The sequence below is a fragment of the Hydractinia symbiolongicarpus genome, chromosome 8 (assembly GCF_029227915.1).
Source record: "Hydractinia symbiolongicarpus strain clone_291-10 chromosome 8, HSymV2.1, whole genome shotgun sequence".
NCBI lineage: Eukaryota > Metazoa > Cnidaria > Hydrozoa > Anthoathecata > Hydractiniidae > Hydractinia > Hydractinia symbiolongicarpus.
The window spans coordinates 28,850,139-28,874,134 of NC_079882.1; the positions used below are offsets into that span (position 1 = coordinate 28,850,139).

Below are 23,996 nucleotides of genomic sequence, written 5' to 3' on the forward strand. Positions count from 1 at the left end.
AAACGCTGTCAAAATCTTTACATGATTTTGAAAAAATTATTGTTGCTAGGCGCAAAAAACAAACAGAGTGGTTGACATTTTACCATGGAGAATTTATTCAAAATAAAGACAGAAGCATTAAGTACCTTAGGAGATAAGTCGCTTTTAAATTTTTAAAAAGAAAAAAACTCTCCCTGGTATAAGAAAGTGACGCAAAGGGTAGGCACATTCAGTTGCTAAAAATAGAAGAAAGTTTTTATCTAAAATATTAACCCTATTCGGTCCGGGGGGGGGGCGGATTCCGCCCCCCCTGACGGTTTTTTTTTAATAACTCCTGATTGCTTTGTTATATGGCTATAATACTTACTGAGTTTCAACATTTATCTATTAGACACCTGCATGCAAATTTTTTAGGTCCCATACCTTTCAGAGGCTTTGATATTGGCCATTACTCGAAACTACCCCTAAAAATCTCTATGAAATCCTTATAATGGAGAAAATATAATAACTCCTATTAGGATTATCCTTAGAACTTGAAACTTGCAACACAACTTTGTTTCATTAAGAAGAATCATTTTGAATAATTTGAACACGTGACTAATCCGATTTCCCGATTTTGTCAGATTTTACCCGAAAATCAGAAAAAGACGGATTTTCGGGCAATTTTTGGCAATTTTTTATTCGATCCATGTAAAAACCGGAAGATATGTTAAATAACTTTTATTTAGCTTTCAGAAACTTCAAACAGAATGTAAAAATTCGCTCTAGAACAAAAGTAATTATATTTTAAGCAGATAGTGGCATTTTTAACAATTTTTAAGCTTTTGATGACGTCACAGAAAATGTGCTGACGCAAGCAAATTTTTTTTGGCGCCATTTTGTTCCTTTTATGACGTACTATAAGTGTGCCAAGTTTGATTCAATTTGAACAACCCTATGAAAAGTTATTGAGGGGGGGCGGAATCCGCCCCCCCCCCGGTCATAGTATGTTCGAAAAACCCCGGACCGAATAGGGTTAACTGCCTAGAGCTCTAATCAAGTTTGCCGTGTACGGTAAGTCTGTCACATTATATTTGGTGTACTTTGTTGATTCTAAAAAGCGTTTGAGTTATTTTGGCTTTTAAAGTTAGTAAGATCGACGAATTTAACAAATTTGCTCAAACTGTATGTTATCTATTTTATAAGGCATACCATGTATTCTATGCTTCTAAACATTTTCATTTAGAGCTTTTATTCATACATTAAATGTCTAAAAAAAGACTGCATTGGGAAATTAAATAATTGCTTTGTTCTGTTTTACATTAAATGAATTTTTCAGTCTCACTGAAGCGATAAGCTTGTTACCTTCAAGATATCAAAGTTAGCTGTTTTTTCTCATCACCTTATCTCATAGTCTAATAAGTTTCATTTGCGAAACACAAGAAAATTGTTGTGAAAACTGTAATCCTACGACAACTGAAGATTTTTCTCCTGTTCATCATATACAAATGTCATATATTGATAGAGAATCAATTCGTTTACAGTTAGAAATGATTAATGTTGAAAAGGAAGAACACTCTCATTTTTAACATTCGTGTTTAATTTGACAAATGATGTAATCAAAAATATTTTCAACAATTTTCATTTCATAACTTGTGAACGTGATTTATTGCATATATTTGATATTTAGGATAAAAGGTATTCGACAAAAATTTTTGATGTCATCAGAAAATATTTGAATTTATAAGTATATAAATAATATAGTTTTTATTTGTTATTTTATATTGCTAAAAACATGTTTTTATTGGAAAGGTTGGACTGGAGTTTTTGTGAAGCAGGTTGTGCATATACTTTAGACAGCTATTTTGATTATGAAACAAATTTGTACTCAAATAGGATTTTTGTGCATGGAGTCAAACAACATTTAGCTGTAGAGATATTTTAGTCCAGCTTGCAATAAAAAGCTCCTTTTTATGCATATTCACATTACAATAATGCAACAAATTTGTGTGTAAGACTATTTTTCAGATATATACCTATTTCGTTTTTATGATTATCAAGGTATTAATGAAATTCACTCACATTTAAATAGCGTAGTGGATTACTCTTTGCATTGCAAAATCTTGCATGAAATCTATCAGGTATTGTGTCAAAAGGGTTTTAATCTCAGCAATTCTTCAATTATTTTGATGTCATCATGTTTACTATTAATACTGCATGTTTCTCTAGTTCTTTATCATATTTTATTTCTTTAATCCCACTTGTTGTTTTACATATTTTACTAACAGAACTAATGGTTTTGTTTGGTGCCATATGATATACAATATTTTCACAGGACCACCTCTCCAATTTAGAAATTAACTGCACTTTTGTTGTTCAGCAAGCCCTTAGTGTTAATAAGCTTTCCACTTGAGTTATTGAAATATACAGTTTTTCTTATTAGCCATAACATTTCCCTTTTGAACAGAAAGATCATGACCAAGTTTTTATCAGTTTTAAAGCCAGCTGTAGGGTATGAACAGGTGTTAAAAAGCGTAGAAAAAAGTGTGAAAATATTTAGCTAAATAAAAGGTGACAAAAAAACTCTTCATGAGTACCTTGCATTATATTTTTACAGGTATCTTTTCAACATGGTCCTAAGCATTACCAAAATAATATTTTCTTAAATTTTATTCTTTATGTAATAAAAAAACTCCAACTATTATCAACAGCAACATTACAAATCACGCACATCATCTACCGCCATTTTAAATTAACTTATGGCCGTTACATTCTCGCCTTAAAGCAACTTGCCTTATAAGTCGCGAAATTGCAGACCAACAAAGTTCAATCTTCAACCAGCCAGGCCCAGAGCTACTTCTTTCATGCAGCCACATATAAGAAAGCGAAAAAGAAGCCCTGGAAACGAGATTGTGAAATACTTTTAAAGCACCATCGTTTCCAGGGCTACTTTGTTTTTTTCAACGCGCTAGCACACATTAGATATTGTAAGAATCTGCAAGGTGGAGGTTGTTAAAATAAATTAAACATTATTGCGAAGCGAAATTGTGGAGCACGTTTGCTACACGCGAGGTATACCAAGAGAATTATTGAGATTCTCAAAATTTCGATAGAAAAAAAAATCATATAAAATCAGGGTAAAAAATAACAATGATATTTTTTCACAAAAAGGTAGGTTATTTTTTTGTCTACTAGAACAAATAAGTTTGGACCGATCAGCTCTAATAAAGGTTAGCTAAAAGTGCCAATAAATAGGCTTTGTACCCCCCTACCCCCCGTGATTTCCCAATTTTCCGTTTGCCAGGAGCGAAAGACTGGGAAGTACACTCAAGCAATCAGGAAACGGCTATCGGCTAATTTGAATTATCATGTATTTTACAGACCTGACACAAATACATAGTTTACACCAGGTCCTGATAATAATTGGCTTAGCTGGCATGCTATTTCTCTTAATACTTTGAGTGGTAAAGCTTGTACCTTTTCTTTGAAGGCACATTATATTAATTTGAACGTTTATAATGCGCAAAAACATGTTATATTTATGGCTTCATTAGAAAGAAGATTTTAAAGTACCAAATTATCAGCTTGAATTTGCATGTTTGTGGTATCCTTTTTATACAGCAGAAGAAAAGTGAGTTCCGAAGGCATGGATAACTTGAAAGTTGTTTTTACGTTTTAAACTTGTTTTGATGCAGCTAGCGAACTAAATTACTTTGTGGTGCCTGTGGCCACTTTGTAAAATGCTGTCATCCTTCAATGGAATCATTACCTAGCTAGCTACCTCTAGCTGCAGTCAGAAGAAGAAAAATCAGTCTATAAAGTATTAACAAAACTCTTTCTTTTTAAATTTTATTATACAATTTTTAAATATTTCTTAAAATCAAGTTGCTTCTTTTTTTTGTTGTATCGTGAAAATAAATTTAAGTCACCAATCCAAAACTAACAGGGGAAATATACACGAGGGCGCCGATAACCTACCAATGGTTCAAAAAACTATAAAAATTAAAATAAACTTACTATGTGGTAGCGAAGTTCTTAACAGGACTGTTTTTGATGGTGTTTGATAAGATTTACTTTATAAATAACTTATATATAAACTTTATTAACTCCTTTCTCTTCAAGTGTCTTCTTGTATGTTACAAGAAATTGCATTTCGGGAATGCTCCGGGCGATTTCGGAGGACAACCGCCAATTTCATTGGCAAAGTCGGCCGAACTCGCCCTTGTATATGCGTGCGTTTGCGGCTTATCAGCAGCCTCTTAAATATACCTCTTCATTTTTTAAGGTATTTGCTCATTTGTGTTTAAAAACTTTTGTACTGTTGCTACTAGCGTCTTTTAACTGATATATGTTTTAAATCTGAACTGTTTTATCAAACGGTGCCTTTACCTGGAAGTTCTACTTTGTTTACCTACTTTCGCATGTTAAATTCTTCAACACTGAAACCTTGCAATAATTTTTTCAAGAAGTGAGCTATGTACGACGTGTAGGTCACGAAAAAGCCATACAATTTGTACTTTCCAAATAAAAAACAGTGCTTTCAAGTCTGTTGTCTTGGCCACAAAAAGTAGTGATTTATATCTATATTGTTAGTTATGTTGTTATGTGGTTAGCCTCATTAATTCCAATAAATTTACCCTGTCAATTTTTTCCAGGAGGTACAACATAGACAACAACATAGGTTCTAGAGTGTTAAAAAGCTTCCATTTGAGCTACAGAAACCTTTTTATATTTCTGTTCAATAAGCAACAACTGTTACGTGGGATTGAACCCATATGAATAGGAAGTGAACGCTCTACCGACTGAACTGCCAATCCCCAAAAGAAGACAACCCTCAAAATGACTTTATTAATTATATCAAGTATATTGTATCTAGTAAACACTTTTTGAGCACCCTATCCCAAAAAATGATATATATTTATAGTTTATAAATTTAGCTCTAATATCGTCCCTCAAAGGCACTGGATTTTAATGTATTTAGAGACTATATATTTAATATAATATACTATATAAAAATGTTTTCTGCTTCTTTTTAGATTGCGTACAATTAGAGCGAGGAGAGATGTTATCTTTCAATACGTGAGATAAAGCGAAACTTCATACCGCGTTGTTATTGTTTTTCTGTCAAAAATCTGTAGATGTTTTATAAATCTTAATAAAGTTAATACATTGTTTTCGTTTCTGTAGATTGTTTGTTTTTGTTTATTGTTTCCCGTGAGTTTTCGAAACTTATTGCAGCAGATACCGTTGCTTCAAGAAATCGGTTTTCATAACTAGTGCCGTTGTTTTTACGTGAAAAAAACAACCCACAAACTGCTTCGTTCGCCTTCTCATCTCCGAAATTGTTAACGCGAAAGTCTCTATTATTATCTGCGTTCCGAGTATTATTTTCCGGTTGAAAAAGTGTACCTTACGACGCGCATCCCCTCCATTGGTGACATTTCGACACACTACGGATTGCACAACTCGATGTATTGCATTTCTTTCAGAATAAAGGTTTTAACTTTATAAAGTATAACTTTGCATAGATTTCTGGCGCTAAAAGCTTCATCAATGTTGGATTTACGTTGGCTAACACTGACAATATTGTGATTACTATCAACATTTAATTTTATAATACACGTTCCCGAATTACATGTTTTTAAAAATTTGGGAATTTTGATGTTTTGACCTTAACATCATTCTCAGCATCAGTAAATTGGTTAATGCATAAATTTTCAAGTTAATCCGACATTGGAAAGTGCTGTTTTGGTGGCAACTTTGCTACGATCAAAGCCTTCTTAATAATAAGCCTCATCTTCGACCAAAGGTTAATTAGTACAAAATTAAAAAAAAAACTGTTGTAGCAGGTTGTTTGATGTATGAATTTGAAAATTTCACGATTTATTAATTTTTATGTGGGATTTCGAAGATTACATTCAATTTTTAAAAAAAATTGAGAAAAAGCTGCGGCGCATCAAAGAAAATAAATTCAGGAAAGGTGTATTCTGTGGAAAGAGGTTTTACGAAATTTCTCAGTAATCGTTTTTGTCTAGTTTCGCGCGATCTAAATTTCTCGTACCTTCTGAAAAGAAATATTCTGCATATATATATTGTATTTTTGCCAAAAAATCACTACTTTTGCGCAACGAGTTGTTGTTGATCCGCGATGAGTTTATTTTACAACCTTGTCCCCAGGGTTTTCTACGTCTATGATATTCAGTTTTGGTGTATTTCCAGATATCAGCTGCAGTAAGATGTTAGGACCTCGCCATATTATATCAAAGAGAAATAAAAACACTAGGGACAACTACTGGCTAGTTTCAATTTTGCTTGCAGCTTGCGTAATGCTTTGCGACCTTTTTTTTTAATTTCTAATGTTTTCTACTTGTTAATTTTAGGCATACAGTAACAGTGACAGGCTCTGTTAACGAGATTGGTTTACCTGACCAAATCGAAAGAAAATTTTTATTCTACCAATTGCAGGAATTTCTTAGATAGTTAACGTAGTTTTAAGTTATTACCAATATCTAGGATTCTAAGAGTTAGAGAATTACACATTTTGAAAATGGTGTAGAATAGAAAAATACCAAAAGACAAAAATGCGAAAAAGCTATCCCAGTGGGCACACGACGTCTTTTCAACGTTGATTAGACGTTGAATTCTGGTCGCGACGTCGCAACCAACCTTCAACGTCTAATCAACGTTGGGTCTGCAACGTCGATGCAACCGACGTAAATTCAACGTCTTTTCAACGTTGCCCTCCGACATGAATACAACGTCGCATCATCGACGTCTTTTCAACGTCGTTTCCACAACGTTGTTTCAACCGACGTGATATCAACGTTGATACAACGTCGAAAAAAGACGTTGTTTCAACGATCGTAAAACCGACGTTTATTCAACGTCGTACTGCAACGTTGATTCAACCGACGTCTTATCGACGTTTATTCAACGTCACTCCCGCAACGTTGATTCAACCGACGTCTATTCAACGTCGCACCCGCAACGTTGATTCAACCGACGTCTTATCGACGTTTATTCAACGTTGCACTGCAACGTTGATTCAACCGACGTCTTATCGACGTTTATTCAACGTTGCACCAAATTAACTTTTTACCGAGAATCTGTTCCGTTCAAATCTTATTTGTTTTAGTTCGTCTCACACTGGCCTGCAAAGTTATATCTCAAACAGACGTTCATAGAAGTGTTCCAAACTGTCCAACAAAATAACGAAGCGTACTCGGTGTTTGTTAAAGATCGTCATAAACTAGAAATAAAGAACGCACGTTTTACTTAATTTTTTTGTAATTTGTCAGCGATTGGATATATTAATGCCGACGTTATGTTGTTTTTCATATATATCGCTAATTTTACTGCAGTTTTACTACTTCAAAATATTACCATTTGTTTGCAACTTTACAGCCGCATCTATGTACTTTTTTACATAAGAGCCGAATGTGCATTCATTCTCTTATGCTATGTTAAAACTTTTGTGACATAACATCAGAGAATGAATGAACACAAACATGAAATGTACACAAAACATTCAATGGATTTTTTTTCAACAGAGCGTACCAAACGTTCGATTTATTTTTTGTAATATTTATCAGGGGGTTTTTTGTCCTCGTATTTTGAGAGAAACAAATATTTCAACTTGTATTATGGATGTGAGACATTTAAAATACAATCCATTTTGTCAAATTATAATTTATAATACAATAATAACTGTTTATTTACTTCGCTTTCACATATTTAAACCTTTACTTTGTCGCATGTAATATCCCTCCTAGTCATTGGCGGGAAACTTTCGATGAGGAAATTCGCGCCTAAGCCCCTAAGAAGTTCGTATCAACTCACAAGGCGAAAAGGGCGAAGAACCACAGACGTGAGTAAAGTATTTCTGTACAGCATATGCTAATTCGTAAACTTTGCTTCGGTAGCATTCGTAGCAGAATCTAAAGAAAGAAAAAGTTAGCTAAAATTTTCACGCATATTTATTTGACACATTCTAGAAATAAATCGTTTGACCCTAAATTATTTTAAATCAAATTTTTCCATGTCGGCAAAAAATTGCCGAAGTGATGTTATTTGTCTGCATGTCAACAAGTCGACATTTCAGTACAAGAGAGATGGGGATTCTTCAGAATGTAAGAAAAATTTATTTCCAGAGACTTATCTCTAAAAAAACAATGCTAGCTAGATTTCTCAAAAAATATTTAATGGATATAATGCCCAGGCTGAGGTGGTCTTACTTTTTTAATGTTCCAGCCTGGTATTGTTATTTTGTATTTCCAGCTTTTTTTATTATTTTACAGTACATTACACATACTTGCAATCCAAAAATTTTGGCGGGAAGAAAATTTGGCAGATAACAAAAAAAATTAAATTTGGCGGAGAACAAAATTTATTAATTTTGGCGGGAATTTAATTTGACGGATAACGTAAAACTCATTAAAAATATGAAAGATTGTTTGTTTCTTTGTAAATCATGTGACAACATTAGTTTTTACTATCTCGCCTGCGAGGATAGTATTGGTTTCCAACTCGTAACTGGCTAACTATGTCCCAAATGGTCAATTGCAACGTCACAGATTTAAACTTCGTACCTAAACTCTCTAAGTACTTAGAAGTCATCTAAATGACGTTTCAGACCAAAATTGGTATTTGTTTTCGACAAAATTTGGCACAGTTAACAAAAAAAGTATGCTGAACATAATGGTGACATCAAAATTTTGATTTTTTGTCACCTAAATGTCATTTTAGGCCAAAATTGGTCTGAAAATTAAAACTACTTCATTTTCGACCAAATTTGGCACAGTTAACAAATAAAGTATGCTGAACATAATGGTGACATCAAAATTTTGATTTTTTGTCACCTAAATGTCATTTTAGGCCAAAATTGGTCCGAAAATTAAAACTACTTTACTTTCGACAAAATTTGGCTCAGTTAATAAGAAAAGTATGCTGAACATGATGGTGACATCAAAATTTGGATTTCTTGTCATCTAAATGTCATTTTAGGCCAAAATTTGCCCAAAAATTAAAACTACTTTATTTTCGACAAAATTTGGCTCAATTAACAAGAAAAGTATGCTGAACATGATGGTAACTTCAAAATTTGGATTTTTTGTCACCTAAATGTCATTTTAGGCCAAAATTAGCCCAAAAATTAAAACTACTTTATTTTCGACAACATTTGGCACAGTTAACAAAAAAGGTATACTGAACATGATAGTGACATCAAAGTGTTAATTTTTTGTCACCTAAATGCCGTTTAAGACCATAAACGTTTCAATCGCGCCACTGTAACCATGAATGATAGGCTGTATTTTTTGTTAGCAGAAATTGTAGAATTGGGTCGCATTGTCGATGTTTCATAGTTGTGCATTTTTAATAGCGAGATAGTTTATGCAGCGCCTGCATCTTGTTTACATTAATAACCATCAACTTTAGATAAAAAAAAAGTCATTCGTCGTCAATACTAAAAGCATGTCCATTGAAATCCTCTTGTACAGTAGCAACACGAAAAAATTGGCGGATGGCGAAAAAGTTAATTTTGGCGGGGAATTTAATTTGGCAGGCACCGCCAAATTTTCATTCTACCAAAATCTCTGCCCTTAGGTATCAAATGATATAAAAACGTTTTATCATTATAAAATATTTTTTAGTGTCATGGCATATTTGAAAAGATACAGAAAAAATATTGCTGAAGTGAACAAACTTGCAAGAAGCAGTGATAGCGATGATGCAGTTGAAACTCACAGGGAAGGGGGAAATCAAATTTTTGAAGAGTGTTACATTGAAAGCAATTCATGTAGCATGGACTGTGATATTGACTCAACTGATACTGTAAATGACAGTGGCAGTAGTAGTGATGAAGAGTGGTTAAGTGATGCAATGGGAAACATCACATTATCGGAAGAACTTGCGTCATGGGCAGTGCGAAATAGAGTTACAAGAAATTCTGTTAATGAACTTTTGGACATCTTGAGAAAAAATGGGCATACTCTCCCAAAAGATAGTCGCACTCTTCTCAAGACACCAAGAAACGTGAACACAGATTCAATCTGTGCGGGAAAATATGTTTACTTGGGCATAGAAAATGGAATAAGACGAATGCTTCTTAACAATCCGAACATCACCGTAACAGAATATATCAAGCTTGCAATAAATATAGATGGAATACCTTTATATAAGTCATCAAGCACCCAATTTTGGCCAATTCTAGGTCAATTTGAATATGCAACACCATTTGTGATAGCACTTTTTTGTGGCAATAGCAAACCAACACCTGTTGAATACTTTTGCCATGAATTTCTGGAAGAGCTGCATAAACTTCGAAGTGATACCATGATCGTAAATGATATTGATGTACGAGTGGCTTTGCACTTTTTCACTTGCGACGCCCCAGCAAGGCAATTTTTAAAAGGCATAAAAGGCCATACAGGATACGACGGTTGTGAACGTTGTACTGTTGCTGGAGAGTATATCGAAGGTCGGATAATCTTTAATGACATTGATAAAAATCCCCGTACTGACGCTGGTTTTCTAAAATATGAGTACAAAAAACACCAGCTCAAATTAAGCCCCCTGATACAGTATAACATATGTTGTGTTACAGACTTTGTTTTAGATTACATGCATTTGGTATGTCTAGGGGTCGTTAAACGTCTACTGAATTTCCTGATTAAAGATGGTCCAAGACTATGCAAATTATCCAGAAATCAAATAACGTTAATTTCCAGCAAGTTGGTTCAGCTAAATGGTACACTTCCATCTGAATTTGTTCGTCAACCACGATCACTGAACGAATTCTGCAGATGGAAGGCCACAGAATTTAGACAATTCTTACTATTCACAGGGCCAATTGTATTAAAAGGTATATTGAAAAGCATCAAAGATACAACACCATTCACAGACACCTGGCATTCGAATTGCGCAATGTACCTGGCTCATATGTCTCCTGTGAAACAGATGTATATACATTGGGATACAACTTTGAAAGTATTGCTAAACATGTTGCATCAGAAAAGCTTTTGATGATTGCAACAAACATGTTAAAAAACAAACCACATGAGAGACCTTTGTTGTCTCAATTGCTTATTCAACTCAGTAGATTATAATAATTTATATATTATTCAGCTCGATTTTTATTGAGCACTCTATGTAAAAACAAAACAATAAAATATTTATATTTTATTCTACATATATATTTATTGTCAGAATTTTTTGCGAATTTGCATTGCATTCGAGAAATTAAGTCTCCCAAAAATTTTCATTGACTGATTTGCGAAATTAATGCATGCCTGGCATATGCAAGCATACGTTTACTAATTTATTTGAAGATATAACTTTTGATTCAATAACCATTTAAATTTTTTGCTATTTTGCTTTCATGTGCACCAGTTATGCTTGACACATACAGGTGGTTGGAGCATGCTGACAGGCTGCCTTATAAGAGGGCGTGCCTGGCACATGCAAGCATACTTATAGCAATCTATTTGAAGATATAACTTTTGATTCAATAACCATTTAAAATTTTTGCTATTTTGCTTTCATGTGCACCAGTTATGCTTGACACATACAGGTGGTTGGAGCATGCTGACAGGCTGCCTTATAAGAGGGCGTGCCTGGCACATGCAAGCATACTTATAGCAATCTATTTGAAGATATAACTTTTGATTCAATAACCATTTAAAATTTTTGCTATTTTGCTTTCATGTGCACCAGTTATGCTTGACACATACAGGTGGTTGGAGCATGCTAACAGGCTGCCTTATAAGAGGGCGTGCCTGGCATATGCAAGCATTTATAGCAATCTATTCGAAAACATTGTGACAAAAAAATATATAGCTGAAGCTAAATATCAAGTATTTAGTAATTCTTAGTTATAAATCATCATATTTAAAAAGCTGCATGTTTTGTTCCAAAGCCCATGTAAATTCTTTTAATTTGTTTTGACTTAAAAAATCCAACTTTTCATGAAAAAGGCATATTGACTAAAATTTAATCCCGCGAAATATCTGAACTCGATCGATTCGCAAAAAATTGTGACATTTAAGTACTTGAAAGACATTCATAACTATGCAGAAGTGAAAATGCTGATAAATAAACGTAGAGGATTGAAAACTTATGATTGTATTGTCTGCTTGAAGGTTCCTTCAATACATTTTGTGCACCTGTGGAATTCTATTAAAAAATAGAGTGCTTGCTTGCTTGATAAATTACAATTCTTACACTAAAATTATAACAAAAATAAGAAAATTAACTTGGTGATCACTACTTGCTTTATACCAGAGACCTGCACACACCACTAGTATTATGTATATATACAAATTAGGTTAAAACTTAGTTATTAAACTTGTAATTATTGCAAAGAGCTGGAAAAAGATTGAGATTTTCTATCAGCCAACTTCATGCCTCATTCGACAGTCTTACAATCCGGTATTTGATCTTGTCATGTTAAGTCAATATTTAAATCCTTAATTCCCTTGAGTAACCATTGTTTTATATTAGCTATATTTGAATAAAATGAGTTGGAGCCGAGCAATATGGTTGGAAAACAAACAAGAAGAAGAAGGTACAATACCAACAGTTTGGATAAAAAATAATTTAGTCTACTGGCCAAGTTTTTTGAATGTCGAGAAGGCAGCTGCAGAATTAAAAGAACCTACAGCATTATGGCACAAATTTCCACTAGTCCGAGTTAAAATTACAGGAGGTACGATGCTAAGTGGCTTTACTTCAATTAATTAGTCAAATACAACTTTAAAAAAAACTAATCATGTATCAGAACCATTATATATTATCTTTACAGATAGAAAACTATGTGAGGAGTTTGATTTCACGGAGGCAGAAACGGATGACGAAGAAGTCATCACAAAAAAACAAAGCTCGCCGTCTTGTGATGTATTGTTTACAAAAAGTATGATTAATTTTGTATTCCAGAAATTTTTATGCAATTTTTATGCAATTCGTAAAAGCTTGTTACGTTTTTACTTTGTGTATTTCGAAATGTTCAAAGTTTTCAAACATTTATTTTTGAAAAGCACTGTTGCTATGATTTTTTTATGCAAAAATGAAAACTTTTAGAAAAACCAATACCAAGTGAACCACCAATGACATATCGACATATAGAAGATGATGCTCAAGACTCTGGTAAGTGCTTACATAATTTTTTTACAAAATGTTCAAAACAGATTTCTTATTTGTATATACATGTACATTCTTTAAGCACAAATATGTGGAATTTAATATGCACAAAGATTAGTACATAAGGCATATTATATACCTTAAGGGTATAAAGTGTGAAAATAAAAAAAGTGTGGGATTAATTTTAGTCCCTCAATTTTTTTAGATTAGGGCGGAATTAATTAGTGTTAATCGGCAACATTTTTAGGAAGTGCGATTTTAGTGTTTTCATGGGATAACAAGTTTCACACTTTTTTATTTTGCACGCTTTTATTCTCGCACTTTTTTATACCCTTAATACAACATTGATATTAAATACCTTTTTTATGTGCTTACAGACTCATCCATCATGTCACCAGAAGTCAGACCATTGATACAACATCAAAACACAACACCAACACATACACCACCAAATAGTTTAAAGAGGAAGCATGTCAGTCCAGTAAGACAAACACCATCTGGATCACAGAATGCAGGTGGAAGTTCTGGAAACGATCCCTTTCCTATGTCGACAGGAAGTAAGTTGTAATTACAAAGCAGGATTCAATAAAATAGATATGTTTAAAATATCCCACTGAAATACATGGTATATATATATTTAGTAAATAAAAAATCCAATTATGATTTAGAGTTTCAGAAGAGGGTATTGTATCTCCTAACCGATATCAGGAATTTGTTGGGAAGACAAAATGAAAAAGCAGCAGAGCCGGACACAGCTCAACCACAGGAGCCATTTGAACTGCTAAAGAGTGTTCAAGAGCTAATAGAGTTTGAGGAGACATTAAAAGACAAGTCAAACTATGATAGATTGGTCAGTTAAACATTTACATTCATTTTTTCCCAAAGGATACATGAAACACACTATTTAGCCTGACAGCATGTTCACTTATTCTCGGATCCGGGTTAACATGCTTGGAATTTTCTGATCATTTTTAACAAAAATGACCAACATATTTAAATTCAGCATCAAAATTTATGGAAACATGCAAATTTTCAAGTTTATACACTAAGTACAACTGCCAAACTTTTGATGTTGTATGAAGAAATGACCACACAAATTAACTGCAGTGAAATTTTTTAACTCTTATAAAATTTAAAAACTTTAAATTACAATAAATCCTGTTCTAATAATCTCTTGGTATTCTAAATTTCCTATGTTATATAATTTTTGCTGATAAATCCAAATATGCCACTCATTTTTCTCAAAAGTTCCTTGTTTTCTTTTTCAAAATTTGATAATGTTAACCTGGATCTGAGAATTCTTACACTTCTAATGAAGTGTGAACACAGCTTAAAGAACTGCCTTTGTTGTCCCTCCTGGAAACAACTATAGCTAGCTAAATACTACTTTTCTACTTTTGTGTTTGTGTGCACCTGTAGCTAGAAATATATTTATTGATATATGTTTCATTTTACAGCTATCCCAGTTATCAAGAGTTGGTGGCTCAAAAATTCGCGAAAATGTGAAAAATGTTCTGTTAAAGTGAGTCAAAGCATAAGTACCCCTTAGAGAATTTAAAATGTACTAACCTTTGTTGTGTAGTTTACAGTGGTAGTGGAAAATCACTTTGTTGTGCCCACATGCTTCGTTTCATCTTCTCCATAAAAAAATCGTGCACGAGGTCCAAGAATTATTTAATTGAATGAATAGTTTACGGAATGCGGCCCCGCAGCCTAATGGACTCGCAACTATATATTAAATGCGCTTACGATGTCGATTGTTTTACTTTTATTCCACTTTCATTATAGAATCATGAATAATGAAGTAATGTCGGCACTCAACATGAAAGGGAAGGGAAAAAGTGAAAAGGTTGGGTTTGCAAGGATGAACTTATATAAAGCTGTTGTCGGTTAGTAAAAAAATCCTATTCCTAATATTCAATTTATATATGTGCTTGTAAGCGTTTTAGTTTGTTGTTGTTAATTTATTTATTGTCGGTTAAAATATGTACAAATAAATACAATAGCTCTTATTAAAGTGCTAATCCAAACCGACAAGTTTGTATTAAGTTTTTCCCGCCATTTCGAGGGGTCGACGTTCAGGGGGAAAAATACACATTAATCTGAGGAAATCTATTTGTCCAGCTGTTGTACTGTAAACTACCTCCATCAATATGTGATAAGAATTTTGTTACGTTGTAGAAACTGTTATCAAACATCAAAAGAATGCGACAGAAGGAGAAGTTCGTGCGTGTACGGCATCAATCCTTAAATATGCACCTGATAGATGTGGAGGAGCGGGAAGAACTAATGCCGAAGAAAATTAAATCGATTAATTTTTAAATAATTTACAACTTTTATATCAGAGAGGATTATAAATTTTTCAAGCGCCGTAATAAATTCTTCTAGCTTATATTAATTTTGATTGGGTGGCAGAAAATTAGAATGGCAAAATGTTAAAGTGATTTTAGCTCAACAATTTTTAGTGTTTCTACTAGAGATCGGACTTGTGACTAGTAAAAGTATGGAATATGCATGAGTGGGTGCTTTTTTTAAGGAAATACAGTGCTAATATAATATTCATTATATTTTTATTGTAATTTTCAACCTCGATTCCTGGACTTCTTGCACCTGGTGAGGACGGTGGCTTTTCACACTTTTTATAAAGTATAGCATCATGATCGTATTTATTCGCATCTGGTATCCTTAACAAACACCCTTGTATTCAACTCTGACTTCATTAAGAAAACATACTTTTTCTCTAACCAATGCTTGATTAAAGACTTCGGTGCAACAGTTTTGCTTGACACTTTAGGTGATTTGAGCATACTAACAGGCTGCCTTATCAGGAGGCGTGCCTGGCACATGAAATCGCAGCTATAAATTTGCAAATACTGCACGTTTAACAACCTCGTCATTGCTGCGTTACATTTTTTGCATTGGGTTGGAACGCTGGAGATTCTCACATAGTACCAGTTGTGAATACTTGAAATATCGTTTTTATATTTTGTATTATAAAACTCCGTTAAGTTTCATTTAGGAAGTTTTCAGCGGAGAAGTTGTATATACTGCCGATGTTTATAATAAAAAAATGACATATCGTAGAAATGATTTTATTTCTTTTTCGCAATAACCATGTACAAATAACGTAACACAAATATAAGCGTCGGAATCATGCTAGGGAATAGATACATGGACATGTAAACTATGGACATATAAAACTGAAGCCACAATGGCGATTATGATTTGATTCGGTCAAGTTTGTCTGTTTCTTAAGGTTGAAAAGACGCTGAATAACGGTTGCGAGAGCATTTCCAAACGACGTTGATTAGACGTTGTTAGACGTTTTTTCAACGTTGAAAAGACGTTGCGAGAAGTTATTTCAATGTTTAAAAGACGTAGCGAGACGTTGTTTCAACGTTGAAGAGACGTTGCAGGACGTTGTTTCAACGTAGCTTGCGACGTTGAAAAGACGTTGATTTTACGTTGCAAATGAAAGTTTTTTTGACGTCTTTTTCCGACGTCTATTCAACGTCGGACATCAACGTCTTTTCAACGTTGAAACAACGTCCTGCAACGTTGTTTCAACGTTGAAAAGACGTTGCGAGACGTTGTTTCAACGTTGAAAAGACGTTGCGAGACGTTGTTTCAACGTTGAAAAGACGTTGATGTCCGACGTTGAATAGACGTCGGAAAAAGACGTCAAAAAAACTTTCATTTGCAACGTAAAATCAACGTCTTTTCAACGTCGCAAGCAACGTCTTTTCAACGTTGATTCAACGTTGAAGTGCCCACTGGGATTAATTTCAAAAATTGGAAATTGGAAATTGTTGTGCAACCTTATGCAATCTATCTATTTATAATTTATTCTCCTCTAAACTAATTAAAGCTGCGCGAGTAGGTCTATTTCCAACCCTATTCAGGTGAAGGGGGAGCCATAAATAAGTAGGTCTTTGGATTGTAATTTCTAATTTCTTGGAGTTTAAAATACCATAAATGACCGATTAAGCGCCGTTGACTTTTGGAACTTTTAGGGTGGACACTTAAACGAACTGGGAGCAGCTTAATTGAGTCCTGGGCTGTTAATGAAAAATCACTAAAATCACTAATACAGTTTACTTTTTCACTAAGAGTTTTTTCCGTTTTGATACAAAGAAACGCTAATTCAATAATTCTAGTTCCACTTTATTATCATCTTCACCATCTTCATCACAGCGTGTTATATGACTTGTGTCCTGCTAGAGCAACTACGAAAAAAGCTTGCTGAATACTCTCACTTAGAGATGAAAATAATTCATACCTGCGCTTTTAAATTTTCTTCGTTATGCTGAAATATATGTATAATATAATATATAAACACACTAACCTGGAAAAAAATGATATAGAGCTTTGACACATTTACCCCTTTTAATAGATTTCACAGTTGATACCATCATTTTCATCAGCCGTTTAAAAAAAGCGAATGAAAATTTGTGTCGGATTTCTTTGGCTACAGCAAAGAAATCCGACACAAATTTTCATTCGCTTTTTTTAAACGGCTGATGAAAATGATGGTATCAACTGTGAAATGACTGAAGATATCGAAGAAATGATGCAAGCAAGGTGGGACAACCTTTCAATAGTTGAATGCACAATCAAGCGGAAGTAAAAATGTTAAGTCCATCATTATCTTGAAATCCAAAGTCCAATTGAATAAAGAATCTGTCATTAGTCAATCCAACGATGCTGTTCACACAATTAGTAGCCATAGCGCAAGGGGAAAAAGAAGACATCGAATAATTTTTTGCTTTCACACTAACACAAGAGCCGATGTCCCTCTTTAAACATGGCTTAATGAGAAAACCTAACAAGCCCTCATTACGTAAAGCTGCGATGAAATATGATGAAGCAGTGGGAAAAGTCAATTGAAAATTGATCCTCTTTTCCTAGTCGATGGTTGAGCGCTATTGCATAGAGTTCGTTGGATCAAAAATTTTACTTTTGATGAACTATCGCAAGTTTACGTTAGTTACGTTCCACAGCACTATAAATCTTGCCCCATTGTCTTTGATGGGTATGTTGGTCCTAGCGCGAAATCAAATGAGCACATGCGACGAACAGGTGGTGGAGAACGATGCCCTATTGTTAATGTTGTTGCTTTTAACAAAGTTTCTTTTACCCAAGAGAGCTTTTTCAGTAACGAAGATAACAAAACACGTTTCATCACGCATATCAGCATAAAATTTCAGGAAGACGGGCAAACAGTGAAAATTTGTGAAAGTGATGCTGATAAAACAATCGTCGCAACAGCACTAAAAGAAGCCGAAAAAAACAGCAACCAAAAGCCGTTGTAGCAGTGGTCGATGATACCAATGTCGCAATGATGCTTCTATACCATTGGCAAGAACATCTGGGAGATGTTTACTTCTTTCAAGAGAGGTTGGATAAAGTTGGAACATCAAAGTTGTCTGTCAGAAATGGAACCCTATCCGAGAGCATATTCTTTTTGTACATGCATTTTGCGGCTGTGATAAAAATTTCAGATACAATCGAAGATGTTCGGGCAGACACCAGAGATGTCGAAGAAGCTGCCATTAAAACGTTTCAAATCATTTATTGTGGTAACGACTTGACTAAATTATGCAAACTTAGGTGAGTTTCTTAAATATAATAACATTTATTTACAATATAAAAAGGTTCTCTTCATTTAGTATAATCTCAAAGCATGAAAATAGGGTGTTGATCAGAGAAGACTTTGGATACAAACATTACCACCAATATTTCCATATCATTTTGCAGATAACAGAAATATCTCGATATATGTTGTAAAGGAAAAATTCATCCTGAAAAGATGCCACCTTCAAAAAGTGCTGCTATTCTACACGGTTTTTGAGTTCATCTACAGATAATGAATTAGAAGATATTAGAGGAAGAAGAAGTATAAATTTTTAATCACACAAGTGTCCAAGCAATGTCAGTTAAAGTAGCAATTTCTAGCAAATTGATCCAAGCAAATGGGGCTGGAAAATCAAAAATTCTCAAATGATGCCAATAAAGACAGATAAACAAGTCGCCCTTAATAACCTCCTAAAAATCATTACATGCAACTGCAAGGCTACTTCGAAGTCACCCTGTTCCATAAATTTGTGTTCGTGCAGAAAACATGGTCTGAGCTGTATGCAGTCTTGTGGATAATGGCATGGTGAAATATGTGAAAATAAAGAGGTCCGCTGTCTATAATTCTTCATTTTTAAGGGCAAATCTTATAATGAGTCAGTTAAGCAAAAAAGCCAACCTTCGTCTTATTAATTATTCTTTCTTAGGTATGCGATGAAGATGATTTGGAAGATGAAGAAGAGAATAGAAGCATTTTTGATATATTTTGATACATATTTTTACTTTTTCTATGATGAAAACTATTAAAGAGAGTCCATGAATTTAAAAATAATGATTTTTGAGAGTTGGTATGAAAATAGTTTTTGTTCTAAATTGACCAACTTTCGTTTTCTGGAAATCTACCATTTTTAAAATGGGCGCATATCTTATTTTCTACAAATGCTATCGATGAGGATTTTTTTCTGGTCATCTACATATTAAAAGAAGTAAGTGTACTAAATTTCAGCTCTATAATTTTTTTCATGGTAAAACACTTAACGACTGGACTAAATCAGCTCCCAGTTTCAGTTTTGGACCTGGTGGGCGCTTAATCGGAAACCTGGGCGCTTATGAAAAAAGTTTCCTCCAGACCTGGGCGCTTAATCGGCCATTTACGGTATAGATAGCTAATAAAATAATGAGACAAGGTTAATAATAGCGCGCAATTACGCGTTCTGTCGTAACACTTTTTACTGATTACAATGGATACAAGTACAATTATGATAGCGTTAAGGGATATTTGTATATCGTTCCCTTTAATTAGCGCCCTCCTTACGCTCGTTGTACCTTTAAACGCGTAATGTTTCACAATAAAGGCGTTAATACGCCCATAGTGTTTAAACAACGATTTTTTCTATGTCTATAGGTTTTATTAAAATAAATTCATTTAAAAAAAAGGTCGTTTAAATATTTTTGATTTATCAAATGACATTTCAAAGTGGATATATTTTTCTTAATTTTCAAAATTCTCTTTCATGAAAGTGTTGCAATCCTCTTGTCTTCAAGGCCTCAAATTATGCTGCATTCAGTAAAAAAACGAAGATTCCAGTACCGGATTTTCTGCGTTTGGTCGAACTTGTTCTAACCAAAACATGGTATCTGTTTAATAAGAACTTCTACACTTAAACAAACGGAGTTGCCATGGGAGGCCCTGCATCATCAATAGTCGCAGAAATATACATGCAAGCACACGAGACAACAGCTTTAGTCACATCAGACAGACGTCCAAAGGTTTGGAAAAGATTTGTTCACGACGTATTCGTCATAATCAAAAGATCTCATCTAGAAGAGTTCCATGAACACATCAACGGCCTACATCGACAAATCAAATTCACTGTTGAGCTTGAACACGATGGAAGTATCGCTTTCCTGGACACTTTGGACAAACGCAAGAATGGTTCCCTTTCAGTTTCAGTGTATCGTAAACCAACACACACTGACCAGTACCTTAACGTCGAGTCAAACCATCAGAAATCTTGCAAATAAAGTGTCATATCTACATTACTGAATCGTGCCAACAGTGTAGTCAGTGACAAACAGGAGAGGAAAATAGAAATTTGACGTGTAAGAAATGCATTAATCGCAAATGGATACAGTCATAAAGTCATCACGCAAGTAGAAAATAAAATGAAGAAAAGATGCAACGGAGACAACAAGGAAACATCAGAGGAATTTATCGCATCAGCATTCCTAGCCTTCTTACCAGGTACCAGCGAGATCCTTCGTCGAGTTTTAAGGCAACACAAGATCAAATGCATTCTTAACTCTAAAGACACCCTAAGAAGCACTTTGTCTAAACCAAAACACAAAATAAACCTGGAAGAACAAAGCAATGTTGTTTACGAAATCCCGTGTAAAGATTGTGATGCAGTGTACATAGGCGAAACAAACATATGCGCGCAGTGAGAAACGGAGATGTGAAGAAAAACGAAATTGCGGACCACAACTGGAGCAGAAGTCATCAGTTAATTGGGATGAGAAGAAAATCATTGACAGAGAATCCAGAAAAACGGCCAGGAAGATTAAAGAAACCATCAACAGTGTAGAACGTAACAAACACATAAACAACATCTCGTATCAACTTCCTGAGATTTGGTTACCAGCCCTAGAGAAAAAGTAGTTACCTACATCTAGGTCCGAAAATGTTAATTACTGTAATTAACTGTAATTCTCAGCTCGTTTCTGATTGGTTAATTTTTATGAATTTCGATCCTCTGCAATTATATAAATAAATGCACAACATCATTATACTTTGCATGATGATGGGAGAAGGATCTCCCGAAACGTCGCCTACTAAACTATCATGTTCAAGAAATGATAAACTTTCCATAGTAATTTGAATACTGAACAGACAAACCGAAATAATATCTTCAATAGGATTATTATTGTAAGACCAATCACACAAACTGTCCACACATTGTGCTCAGTTGAGTTTTTCCGCAACCCCTATTTTTAAGTTTACTGCACGGCAACCGGCACCACGGTTTGCCGCATTTTCAAGCTTGACGGTGGCTTTGATTTTAGTCGTCCGATATGTTGTTTAACGAGCTGCCACTTATGTTTATTCTAGCTAGATCTCCCTGTTTGGAATGGAAGGAAGGTCAATTTCAAGAAACAAAGAAAGGGTACGTTTAGATAGTATATCATTATTTTTTACATGTAATGAAGCCATCTTAATACTTTCTGTCCTCACTCCTGATTAATGTGTGGTCAGGTGTAATCGTTTACGCTGCTCAGCCACAAAGGGCAGTTGTTAACGTTGTATGACGTGGAAAGAGGGGGACTGGAGAGATAGATAGATGTGCATATTTTACATAGCTAGCCTCACAATTATCGAGGGATATACCCTGTCTAATATTTCCAAGAGGGGCCATGGCTTTGCTGGGGAGTCCTGGACTGATTTAATGCTTTCTTTAAGCTACACAATCTCAATTAGGGTCATCGCTCTGCCAGACAACTTCCTGGCACATCCAACGGCCCACACAGTGCGCTATCTATCCAATTTCCTTCACATGGCTTGGGTTAACCCGGGGCTATGGTAATATTCAATTGCCCATATTGAATCGCCGCCAAGAGCCAAATTTTTGTAATTATTTTTGTAGGCACGTCACAAGGGATCCGGGATAGTAGACATTGCTATGTTGTAGTTCACACAATTGACTTTCTTAGCTGTCAGTAGCATGCACCATGAATGTGTGACACAGTTTACAATTACTATTAATCGCTCCACCAGACCACTTTCATTTACATTATCACAAAAATGCCATGTTTAAAAATGGCAGTTATATTTGTTCGTTTTGCCATGTTTTAAGGCATCTTTTCAGAATAAGGCCCAGTAAAAAATTTCGTTTGTGAACCTAAGGGACCCTGTCCCACCCATTCTATATTCTTCAATAAATTACACTGCCGCCTAAATCTACCATTATGTTTTTTCCAATCCGGCGGCGAAATCCACGTCAGTATATACTTGACATATTTTGCTTTCCGCACTATAAGGAGTTATCGAGGCATATTGAGAATAACGCTAAATGACGACACAAACCCCTGTTTTGCGGAAAAAGGATGTCGTTTATCGACTTTTTGCTCTTACAGTCTTAATAAAGGTCTAATCTGAGAGGCAGAAAATGGTTAATATTTTTCTTGTGGAGCAATATTCAGCACAGGCAGCATAATGTGACTGGGTCCTTTGTAGTGCGGAAAGCTAAGTGTCATTCTGCGGTCACGGTATAAGTCACCTGCGTGTTAGTTTAACAATGGAATTTGCTATATCTTTCGGCTTACAATAATCGTAACTAGATATATCATCAGCAAATTTGTAAATCGTTCCATGTACTGTATCCTGTAAGTCAGTAACGTGGTTAAAAAGAATCGACCCAAGGACCGATCCCTGTGGTACACCAAACTGAGCAAGCCCCATTGTTGAGAAGCAATCATCGATTTGGACGTACTGATGTCGGTTGCTAAAATAAGAAAACATCCATAATAAAGGTGGTTTAGAAAATCCAAGATGGTGCAGTTTTGTTAAAATAGTTTTGAAATCAACTGTATCGAATGCCTTGGAGTAATCTAGAAACATGGAAAGTGTCACTTTTATTGTAAATAAAATGAACTTAATCAATGCTTAAATTCTTCCTTGTGTTAAAGCATTTTTAGAGATATAAGAACCACGGATATAAATACAGAATTATGGTTCAATTGGAGATTTGATTTTTTTTGGAAGAACTAGTAAGTTTAGCTGTAAGATTCACTATTTATTTATTATAGAGAGTTAGCCATGTTTTTAATTTGTTCTTGTTCTCAGTGCAAAAAAAGTTATTCCCTGATTTGAAAAGCAGTGTTTTGGATTTTAGATTATAATTACACCATCTGCACTTCATATGCACTTTGTAGTATTTCGATATGATTGTTTATCATGTCGTGAATCTGAAGATTTACGTTTGGCGACGTTTCGAGAGATCCTTCTTTGTGGTAGTAGATCTTTTTTGTGGTATTAGGTTTTTTATATTATTACTATATTATTTTTTTTTAATAATGTAACTGCAGATTATTTAAAAATGGTAGCTAAATTTCTTATATGTTTAGTATCTAAGGGATCTCAACAACAAAAACAGTTCTATTTTGTCATTGCATTTAATATTCTTCGTCTGTTAGTTACTCAATAAGGATTCACACCTGTAGAGCGTTTTTTTCATTAGTAATATTAGATGGCGGAGCATGTTAAATTAGAACCTGTGTTGCAAATTGATACATCATGCTGAGATGGTATATTTCATAAATGTTTAATTATTCGA

General features: G+C 34.4%; 1 protein-coding gene across 2 annotated transcripts; it reads left to right on the forward strand.

The window, feature by feature from the left end:
- The first annotated feature begins 6,607 nt into the window (after window positions 1–6,607).
- LOC130654185 (uncharacterized) lies at window positions 6,608–16,179 on the forward strand. 2 transcript variants are annotated; one of them, XR_008984359.1, is made up of 5 exons: window positions 6,608–7,895; window positions 13,451–13,649; window positions 13,761–13,942; window positions 14,550–14,981; window positions 15,274–16,179. XR_008984359.1 is itself a non-coding variant. In XM_057456726.1 (4 exons), exons 2-4 carry the CDS (start codon window positions 13,481–13,483, stop codon window positions 14,616–14,618), a joined length of 420 nt encoding a protein of 139 aa, XP_057312709.1. In that variant the 5' UTR covers window positions 6,608–7,895; window positions 13,451–13,480; the 3' UTR covers window positions 14,619–16,179. The 2 variants fall into 2 exon arrangements, 1 of the variants encoding a protein (XP_057312709.1); XM_057456726.1 differs by having other exon boundaries at window positions 14,550–16,179.
- The last annotated feature ends 7,817 nt before the right edge of the window (window positions 16,180–23,996 follow it).